General features: G+C 36.5%; 1 protein-coding gene across 1 annotated transcript in view; it reads left to right on the forward strand.

Annotated features, from left to right (window-relative positions):
* LOC117414753 (ubiquitin-conjugating enzyme E2 N) overlaps nucleotides 1-2,620 on the forward strand; it is a 19,428-nt gene extending 16,808 nt beyond the window's left edge. Inside the window, exons 3-4 of the mRNA XM_034024540.3 lie at nucleotides 190-330; nucleotides 1,895-2,620. Coding sequence (XP_033880431.1) covers nucleotides 190-330; nucleotides 1,895-1,935 — 182 coding nt within the window. The 3' untranslated portion in view covers nucleotides 1,936-2,620. The remainder of the gene's footprint in view (nucleotides 1-189; nucleotides 331-1,894) is intronic.
* Nucleotides 2,621-11,733: the final 9,113 nt, after the last annotated feature.

The raw sequence follows: 11,733 nt of genomic DNA on the forward strand, positions 1-11,733 counted from the left end.
AAAGGGGGTTTAGATGAGGTTAAAGCAAACCAACAATTTGTGAAATGCATGCTTCGTTTAAATGTATTTATATAAATGTGTTTGTGTGAATGTGTAGTCTGTGTAGTGAAATAGAACGTGTTTTGGTGTTTGGTTGATTTTCATTGGTTCCTTGACGGTTGCTTCAGTCCCTGATTTGTCTCCCTGTAGATAAGTGGTCCCCTGCTTTGCAGATCCGCACAGTTTTGCTATCCATTCAGGCATTATTAAGTGCTCCTAACCCAGATGATCCACTAGCTAATGATGTAGCTGAGCAATGGAAGACCAACGAAGCTCAAGCCATAGAAACAGGTAAATAGTTGTTTGCATTAACTTTGAGTTAAAAACTGATCTTTTAGGACTAGAAAGTCTTTTGTATTAAGTTACATCACTTGCATCTAATTAGTGACTATAGAGAACACGCAGTTTTTTGCATACATATTGGAATGGAATTGCACAGTTAATTCACTACATTGCAGACGAATCTGTCAGAAATGAGTGTTCAATATTGTTTTGATTTCACATGATATCTGGTTTGGACTATTATGTTGCAATCCCAGCACCTGGCTGCCACATTTTATATGAATTTTTTTTGTGGTGTGGAAATCTGGTGAAATAAGTAGACCGGGGAAAAAATGAATCGCCGTCTAGAATTTAAAGGGGAGGTTCCATTGTTTCTAAGGTTTATACCTACTAGTACTACGTCTGGGGAATTAGTAGATCGAGCCCAGGGAATAAGTTGATCAGATATATTAACTAAAAATAAATAATTTAAAATGAACTTTGTAAGTGTTATTTACATGTCTGTTTGTTTAACAAATGTCATAGCAACTCCAGATGTTTTTGTTACATATTTAACGTGCAAGCAGTACTGTAAGGATAGGTATGCGAGCTATTATCAAAAAGATAAAGCACGATTTTCAATCATGGACAAAATTGAGCTGCATGCTGTGGTTACTAACTTAGGCCACGATGCACAGCAATCACTGATGCACTTGTATTATTGTTTATTATGCACTTTGTTCTTTCTTTTATTTTTACAGACAATACTCCTTTTTATTTTCCAACCTAGGTACATATGCTACATGACAAAACTCCTGTTCCTATTCAACCAAAAAAAACGAAACGTGTTTACTAATTTAGCTATCATGTTTGTCCTTTTTTTTTTTTTAAACTAGGATGTTAACATTTCGTCTCTGTAAACTGTGATAGTCAACGCCTACTGACAAAATAATAGACCTTGGAATACTACAATAATATTGTATGATTGTATGTCATTACAATATATTACTAAAACATTTTAATTTCTATTTAAAGATTGACAATATTTTGTAACAAGTGTAAAACTTTAATATACAGTAAATAAATCTTTGCGATCACACATTAACTACATCTGATTTAACAACGACATTTTTACACGCAGAGAAAAGCTGACAAGCATTTAACACTAGCCTAGTATAAAAAGAGATGTAAGTTACAGTATAACTGAACACTTTGCATTGCACATATATTTTACAGACCAAAAAAAAAAAAAAAAAAATAATAAAGAAAGTGGTGTGTGAACACATTACCATACAAATATGGCAAATAAAATGACCAGATAGAAAATGTTGATTCACGCAGTTAACCTCCCCTTTAATCAAACTGCTGCTGCGCCTTCCTTTTGCCTTACTGCGCTTGCGCGATCCACTTTTTCCTTGGTCTACTGATTCCCGGTTCTCACTAGGGGTGCAGTATACTATGGTTTTATATTTTATTGGAACTAGGGTTGGTAGGTTGTAGAAAGAAAGACTGCCATCAATGCATCTTGAGGGTTTCATCAAGTTGAAATACTTTTAAACTGTAACATTCTCCTTTTTGTTTTTCTGTCTTGCAGCCAGAGCATGGACTAGGCTATACGCCATGAACAATATTTAAGTTTAATCCGAAGTCATGTGTGAACACAACTGTTCTGCCAAGACCTCTTCCTTCTTAATTTGCATTTAAAGGACACAGTCTTAGAGGGGAGGGGGGGGGGGGGATTACAGCATAAAAACAAACCAGACAACTTCAGTCCTTTTGGTGATTTAAATGCACATTAGCGAGTATTTGTCTTTGTACTGATTTCACTGTTATATTGCATGAGCAGAGGCTAGAAATATACCACGTGGCTTTTTATTAAAATGTTTCTGAAGCAGTGGCCCGCCTCTAATTTGCATATAACTGGCATTTGTTTGACTGTACGAAGCACTGTGAATGAAGGTAGGCGAGTTAGCTGTGGGCAGAGTGTCATTTTTATGTTACTTTTTTTCTTTTTTTCTGTTGTGATGCTAATGGAGTTAATAAAGCAGCTAAATAGTTGAACTTCGATCATGCCCTCTGCCAAGTCTGGTTTACCCTTTAGACGCTGTAGATGTATTTAAAAAAAATAAATAAATAAAAAAAGCTTGGCTTTAACATCAACCTTAAAAATAATAACAGTGAAATCCACCACTCCGCCATCGCTAATAACATTGTGACTGCTGTCTTGTAGACCCCAAAAAAGGCTTGTGACTTTTTGTATGGCTTGTCTGGAAAATTCTGTAAATCTTATGTTTTAGTAAAATATTTTTTTGTTATTCTATTTGGTCTTAGTATTTTATTTTGATTTCCACTTTATTTGCCATGATGAGTTCTAAAGGTTATAAAATCATTGTAGTTAGCTGATATGTCAGATAAGTTTGCAAGTTTTACGGTAAATTGCTCCTCTGTGCTTGCTTGCAGATGAGCATTTCTTTTTTATTTTATTTTTTTTATTTATTTACCGCTATGAATTTCATTTGAAACTAAATTTCAAGGGTAAGGGTGGGAAACCTAATAGAAAGACATTTAAAACTGATGTTGGCTAAAACTTCTCCTTTTCTAAGAACAGCACATCTGTCATGATTGGTATGTGGTAAAATAATGTAAGAAATGATTGTAAATGCATTTATTTATATACAACAGAGGGTACTGTTTCTTACTCCTATCAGGGTGGGACTAAATCATCAATCCACTTCCATACTATTTGTCCTTTCCATAAATAAAAAGCTGTTGATTTACTAAGAGACATTGTTATCTATGTCTTCCTGGGGGCACTGTGTTTGTTCACGTAGGATGTGCACATTAAACCCGCAGGGCTGTATTTTAAACCAAGAGCAATGGTACGTTTTCCAAGATGATACAAGGGTTGTGATGGTTTAAAAAAAAAAAAAACAAGAAACAACTTAGCTGCAGGAGGGAGCATTTCAATCATTTGTAAGTAATTTCATGCTCGTTAATACAGTTAATTTGATTCCTTTCTTTAAAATAGGGCACTTTATGTACTGTTTAAGAAACACAGGGGGATTTCTCAGGGGCAGAAGTTGATTTGAATGTGTTCAACCAAGAACAATACTCCAAGTCCATATAATTTAACTATTTTGAAGACCATGGTTTTCTCAATCCAGACACTAAATTGAACGAATTGTCTTGCTTTATTGTCTTTGAGTCTATACACTGGTGTACTAACCCGTCTATGTTGCAGATCCTACTGTACTGGTGGTAGTGTATACTTGAGCTGGCTAGACACTGATGCATTTTGGATCGTACAGATCTTGAGCTTTACTGCCAATATAAAGCTGGTGTTCTGTGCACCTGCTGACTGGAATACACTGCTTCAGGATGTAGCCAAGTTTGACAGAATGCTGGTCCTGCAGTTAACTTGGGTCTTTTGTTGTGTTTTATGTTTACTGTGGTGATGTGAGCCTCTTGCCAGGTTGTCATTGTAAATGAAAATTTGTTCTCAATTGACTTACCTGGATAACGTTTTGATTGATTGATTGATAAATGTGGGGGTTAACTCTTTAATTACAAAACAAAGCCAGAAGCCGAACTACAATCTAAATTATTTTAAAAAATGTGTTCAAGCCACTGGCCACTGGAGCATAACTTGTGGAAAATTCCAGCAACTGTTGATATGCAGATGACCAGTTAAGAGGTGGGATTTGAAACCAATATTGTTAAGCCTCTTACTGGCACCCATCAATATTACAGCATGTCAGAAGCTGTTGAAAGCCTTTTGTGACTGGAGACTTTCCACCCAATAAAAGAAAAATGAAAGTCTTGTACTAAACATCCAGAATGGACACTTGAACATTGATCAGATGAGTTGTATAAACTAGGACAACATATTTTAAACTTAACAAACTGATTTGTGAGTGTTCTCTATGTGCGTGCAGTGGTTAAAGTATTAAATCAATACAAGTAATAGATCATATTCATGTATGCTAAACAAACACAATGACACATGCTGGGGACTATTTTAATCATCTAAACCGTGGCAGATTAAAATACTTTCTATGTCTGTACTGCTGGTAAAATGAAATGAGGTCTGCATAATATAAGTGTTCAGACAGTGAGCGTCTGTATATAGCCCGAGACAGACAGATGCGGAACGGCACCGCTGGGCTGCACCTGGACACACAGGAGTGGTATGCACTATGCGGAACAGAAGTTGTCAGTACCACACCGTTGGCTATGTATTCGAATAGAATTTACATATGTGGCCAAAAGCTTTGCATCTCCTAGTAGAATATTAGGATGCAGACATATTTTTAAAAAAAATGAATATAATTTCTATGTTTTATTTAACATCATGCAATCTAAGAAACTACAAAATGGTATCTCGAAAGTCTACAACAGTAGTACAGTATTTCCATATTAGATTTCTAAATGTCACATTTCTCAATTTTTGGAAAACTACAAAGCAATATGTAATTTCAATATGTCAACGTAACATTAATTCTATAGGGCATGATGCAAAACTTTTGGCCATAGCTGCAATGCCCCGCATATAATCTAAATTAAAACACTGGTTTGATTTTCAAAGTTGTTTTTCTGTCATCAATATGCAGGTGTATGAAATTAGCCATCATCTTAGCAAAGAAACATACAATGTGTTGCTGACAGCAAATAGCTTACTACTAGTGTTAGAAAATATATTCTTTTACAGCCAGTTATTTAGTAAAAATAGTAGTGAACTACAGATAAATAAATAAAAAAGGCAAAATAACAGTATCAAATTGGCTATAGGAAGGATGCTTATCAAGGGCGATCAAACTTGATCAAACACTTCAGGGTGCTTGGACACCTCCGTAGACAAGTTTCATTTATGATTTTTCCTGGGAAGCACTTGTTGTCAGCACTTGGCTGTCATTGGTTAATCCACCGATGCTCTGGTTTTGATTTGATCGGTATCACTCGGCTGAACTAGCAGCGTCTGTCTGTACGGCGCTTTAGGGGATAATATCGGTACAAGCGGTGAAGAAGTAAATGGGACTGCCAGTGCTGATGTAGTCTTTTGTCCATTACATTGAAAGAAAATGTTGATAAAAAGAAAACCATGAAGTGGCTGAGGTACACTGCAGATTTGTGATGTCCCGCATAAAAGATTAATTCTCAAACTGAACGCAGTAGGGATTCAAGGAAATGCATGCATGTGGATTAGGGAGTGGTTAACAGGTAGAAAACAGAAAGTACTGATTAGAGGAGAAACCTCAAAATGGAGCGAGGTAACCAGTGGTGTACCACAGGGATCAGTATTAGGTCCTCTGCTATTCCTAATCTACATTAATGATTTAGATTCTGGTATAGTAAGCAAACTCGTTGACTTTGCAGACGACACAAAAATAGGAGGCGTGGCAAACACTGTTGCAGCAGCAAAGGTCATTCAAAATTATCTAGACAGCATTCAGAACTAGGCAGACACATGGCAAATGAAATTTAATAGAGAAAAGTGTAAAATATTGCATGCAGGAAATAAAAATGTGCATTATAAATATCATATGGGAGATACTGAAATTGAAGAAGGGAACTATGAAAAAGACCTAGGAGTTTATGTTGACTCAGAAATGTCTTCATCTAGACAATGTGGGGAAGCTATAAAAAAGGCCAACAAGATGCTCGGATATATTGTGAGAAGTGTTGAATTTAAATCAAGGGAAGTAGTGTTAAAACTTTACAATGCATCAGTAAGACCTAACCTAGAATATAGTGTTCAGGTCTGGTCACCTCGTTACAAAAAGGATATTGCTGCTCTAGAAAGAGTGCAAAGAAGAGCAACCAGAATTAGCCCGGGTTTAAAAGGCATGTTGTATGCAGACAGGCTAAAAGAATTGAATCTATTCAGTCTTGAACAAAGAAGACTATGCGGCGATCTGATTCAAACATTCAAAATCCTAAAAGGTATAGACAATGTTGACCCAGGGGACTTCTTTGACCTGAAAAAAGAAACAAGGACCAGGAGTCACAAATGGAGATTAGATAAAGGGGCATTCAGAACAGAAAATAGGAGGCACTTTTTTTACACAGAGAATTGTGAGGGTCTGGAACCAACTCCCCAGTAATGTTGTTGAAGGTGACACCCTGGGATCCTTCAAGAAGCTGCTTGATGAGATTCTGGGATCAATAAGCTACTAACAACCAAACAAGCAAGATGGGCTGTATGGCCTCCTCTCGTTTGTAAACTTTCTTATGTTCTTATGTTTTCAATGGACTTAGCTGTGGGAATGGAATTCTGAGGTGAGTTTTCTTTTGACACAGCTGAAGACAGGGTTATTCCCTGAATCTATATCAGAATCCCTCAAAAATGCAGATGTTTTCTTTTTCATTTCAAGAAGCTTTTTTTGTAGTCTTCAGGTTTGCTTAAGTTAACCTCATACCTACATAAAAGAGCCACTGTGTGTGTTTTGTTTTGTTTTTTTTTGGGGGGGGGGGGGGGTATTTACAAAGTTGTAGGTTAGTTTTATAGTTTTAAAAAATGGCAAGCTATGAAAAAACAAGGACATATATATATAATTATGGCTGTCAAACGATTACAAAAATGAATCTCTATTTAATCTTGAGATTTAAAAAAAAAAAGTAATCTCGGTTAATCTGGGTTTTAATCACATATTTGATACAATTACTGCATCCATCTCATTTTAAGTTTGTTTTATTACTGCTGCTATTATTATTATTATTATTATTATTATTATTATTTAGTTTTGTATTTATTTGCAATCTTTCATTGTTGTTAAATTGTTTAAACCAACTGCTAAATCACAATGAAGTCAGTTTATTACTCACCTTACTGCGTTTACAATTACCAGTTTCCTTTACTCGTAAACTGATGTTTTTCATTACTGTTTTTAATAATAATAAAATGATTCTCTTTTATTACTAATTTGAAATTAGCTAAACAAAACAAAACATTAACCGAGTAATGGTTATATCCTCCATAATTGTAAATAATGTGTTTCTATTCCCCAGGGTTTAGGTATTGAATCACTTAGTTTTCTATTGCAATTACAAGCTCCTGCCTCAAGAGGGCCAGCGTTTTCTACAAAAATACAAACAGCACAGAATCTCACACTGAGAAGAAAACCTCACAAGATCCTGTGGTTACATGGCAAACACATTATCAGTTGTACTAGAATAGCCTCAGTTTTAGCCCTGCATATTTTTGCTATCCCTGCATTTCTAATCAGTTAAATTGAATTTGAAAGGACCTGACCTGAATACAATAAAATATTTGTACTGATTTTACCATAATATTAAGCTAGCTTGTATGACAGTATTTTGTTGACTTACCTCTGCACATTGGACAGGTTAAACTCATTAATTTTCAGGAATGCAAACATTTAATACAGATTACAAATCAACGTCCCAATTTTGGATCTGCTACAAACTGTATTTTCTAAATATTAACCCTATTCTGCGGACCTTTCAGAAACTGCTATCAGTGAAGTTAAAATACAAGATCAGTGGGTGACGGGCCCCACTTTTGGCACCAGTCAAGAAGGAAACAGTGTTTCCTCAATTAATGATAAAGGTTACTTCAGGGAACAAGGAGAAATGAAACAGCAACCTGTGATCAGACCTTCACATATCATTAGATTTCCTGTCGGATCGTGCTGGTATGGATATTCCAAGATCAAACAATGATTTAAGTAACTTGCTGTTTGGCCAGTCTTTGAAGAAACTTGGCAATGGATTAGATAGAGCAGATCTCTTACCACAGCAGAGTTGAGGAATGTCGGCTGCTGGAGCAGGAGAGATGGCTGGAAACCATGAGGGACCTGGGTTGCCTCCAAAATCCAGTAGAGGAGAGGTACTGGGCAGAATATCCATGCTTGATTGGATCGAAATTGCTGGCAGTGGGATTCCAAGTAGGTGGTACTTGTCGCTCCCTTTTTTTTTTTTTTTTGGTCTAAGATTTCAATTTTTTTTTCAAGTAGATGCACAGACTAAGAATAGACTGGTAGCCTACCGGCTCCTACGAAAAACAAACAAACACTAGAGAGAGCGGAAGTGGAAACGGGAGACTTATATAGAGAAGGGGAGTGATTGACAGGGAGATTAAAGATAGGGGAAGGATAGACGCAACTCACCAGCGCCCCCAAAACTCAACCTAAAGGTTTGCACAAAGATGCATGTACACTATGAAGGTTAAACTATGATACTGTCTCTTTAACAATCTGTACCTCCATGTGAAATATTGAGTTGGTACTGGGGTACACAAAGTTTTCTAGCGGTTATTTCAACACTGATGAAGTGCAAAGTGTTTATACTGGGAAATATAAAATGCCACAAGTGTATTAAAATATAGTCCCCCAAGACTTATACAGTTTCTACTGATTAGATTTTCAACTACTGCGATGTGTTCTACTTATGTTTGTGGTAGTGTGTGTTTTCACGACCCTCAGGAAATTCTTCACATATTCAGGACTGCAAAATGTGTGGCAACAGACATCTTATTGATTGTATTAAACTTCCACACCCAATGAGACAAAAAATAGTTTTATTTGCAGTATATCTGAAATATAAAGTCAAAAGTATCCTACAACAACCTCTTAAGAGAACAAAAAGACACGCAATGCAGTCGTAGCACATCTCAAAATGTTTACAACTCAAACAATATAATCATGTTTTTTCTCTGCCGCTCAGAACAAATACTTAGCAAGAAACACTGTATTTAATACAGCTGACACTTGTGCTGTACAGTACGTTATGTACACAAACTTTAAGGTCATAATGGACTAAGGCCGGAAATTCTTGTGAAATTACTGAAAGGATATTTATTATTTTAGTAGGGATATTTAGAAGGTTTTTTAATATGCTAATTGTGGAGACCACAAATTGTACAATTTAATTGAATAATGTAAATTATACATTGTAATCTTTAATAGCCTGTGAAATCAATACTGAATTATATACAGTAGTGGTTAGGGCTCTGGACTCTTGACCGGAGGGTTGTGGGTTCAATCCCCAGTGGGGGACACTGCTGTTGTACCCTTGAGCAAGGTACTTTACCTAGATTGCTCCAGTAAAAACCCAACTGTATAAATGGGTAATTGTATGTAAAATAATGTGATATCTGTATAATGTGAAATAATGTATAATGTGATATCTTGTAACAATTGTAAGTCGCCCTGGATAAGGGCGTCTGCTAAGAAATAAATAATAAAAATAATAATAACCAACTTCAAATCATGCTGATGAAGTTACTGTATAAAAATAAGTTTAAAGATGTTCATACTAACTCAAATATTAGAAACGAATACGTTTCTAAGTAACTGGGGCAAAGTCTAAAAAAAAACAAAAAAAAACTTTGTTGGATTTTGGAATTTTTGCCCACATTTTGCATATACATTGTATAAATATTATAAAATATGAAGTCAGCAGGCATATACATGTTTGCACTGCCACCTTGTGGTAGATGCAGGTCCAATTCACTCAAACAGGAAGGGCCTAACGGTCCAAGTAGAACTGGAACAACCTGTTGAAACCTTTCACTATGTATATTAAAACTAGATGTTTCTATTATTTACAGTCCTTTTTGTCTTTACACAGTATGTTCATTTATGCTTTTGTTACAATCAGCTGGCAGTCTAAATCTCTATGGTGAAAACCTGATTCAAAAGTTTAAGGTAAAGGACATGTTTACATTAACAGAGCAGATACTCTTAATTAGAACTGAGAGGTAAATAGTACTTCATAAATAGTACTGCATATACAGTGCCATGAAAAAGTATGTGCCCCCTGTCTGATTTTCTGCATTTTTGCATATTTTTGACACTGAATGTTATCAGATCTTCGATCAAAACCTAATATTAGATAAAAGGGACCATGGATGAACAAATAACACAAAAATTGGATACATATTTCATTTATTTATTAAAGAAAATTATGCAACATCCAATGCCTCAGTGTGAAAAAGTAATCGTCCCCTTAGACTCCATAACTAGTACGCCACCTTTAGCAGCAAGAACTGCAACAAAACGCTTCCTGTAGTTATTTATTAGTCTCTCACAGCGCCGTGGAGGAATTTTGGCCCACTCCTCCATGCAGAACTGCTTCAACTCAGTGACATTTGTGGGTTTTCGAGCATGAACTGCTCGTTTTAGGTCCTGCCACAACATCTCAATGGGGTTTAGGTCTGGACTTTGACTAGGCCATTCCAAAACTTAAAATTTCTTGTTCTTCAACCATTCTGATGTAGACTTGCTTGTGTGTTTCGGATCATTGTCTTGCTGCATGACCCAGCTGCGCTTCAGCTTCAGCTCACAGACAGATGGCCTGACATTCTCCTGTAGAATTCTCTGATACAGAGCAGAATTCCTGGTTCATTCAATGATGGCAAGGCATCGCCAAACCATGACACTTGCACCACCATGCTTGACCGTTGGTATGAGGTTCTTACTGTGGAATGTAGTGTTTGGTTTTCGCTAGACATAACAGGGCCCATGTCGGCCGAAAAGTTCCACTTTTGACTCATCTGTCCATAGAACATTGTTCCAGAACTCTTGAGGATCATCCAGGTGCTTTTTGGCAAACTTAGACAAGCATTCATGTTCTTCTTAGTGAGCAATGGTTTCCGCCTTGCTACTCTGCCATGAATCCCATTTTTGCCTGGTGTCTTTCTGATGGTGGAGTCATGAACACTGACCTTAGCCGAGGCGAGAGAGGCCTGCAGATCCCTGGATGTTGTTCTAGGGTTCTTTGTGACTTCCTGGACGATTTTACACCTTGCTTTTGGAGAGATTTTGGCTGGACGGCCACTCCTGGGAAGATTCACTTCTATCCCAAACTTTCTCCATTTGGACAATATGGCTCTGACTGTGGTTCAGTGGAGCCCCAGAGCCTTAGAAATGGCTTTGTAACCCTTTCCAGACTGATAGGCATCAAAAACTTTTTTCCGGAGGTCTTCAGGAATTTCTTTTGTTCGTTGCATGATGTGCCTCTAGAACCTGTGTGCTGACACTTCACTCTGATGGTAAGGGCCAAAGTTAGTCAGATTTATATTGGGCAGGGCTGGCCCAAATCAGGCCTGCTTGTTAACCAAAGTACTCAAACAGCTGACCCTAAGTATCCCTTTAATTGGGTTGAGTTAACTAGGGGAGGCAATAACTTTTTCACACTTGAAGATTCCATGTTTGATTACCTTGCACACCAAACAAATGAAAGAAGCAACAAACTTTGGTGTCATTTTTTCTCTCAGACTCCCTCTATATACTACTACAACCCACAAAAAAATCTGACCAAATACAATATGAAAAATATAGAAAATCAGACAGGGGGCAAATACTTTTTCACGGCACTGTATAATTATATATATATATATATATATATATATATATATATATATATATATATATATATATATATATATATATATAAATAACAAAACAGGTCGTG

This window comes from Acipenser ruthenus, chromosome 7 (assembly GCF_902713425.1).
Source record: "Acipenser ruthenus chromosome 7, fAciRut3.2 maternal haplotype, whole genome shotgun sequence".
Lineage (NCBI taxonomy): Eukaryota > Metazoa > Chordata > Actinopteri > Acipenseriformes > Acipenseridae > Acipenser > Acipenser ruthenus.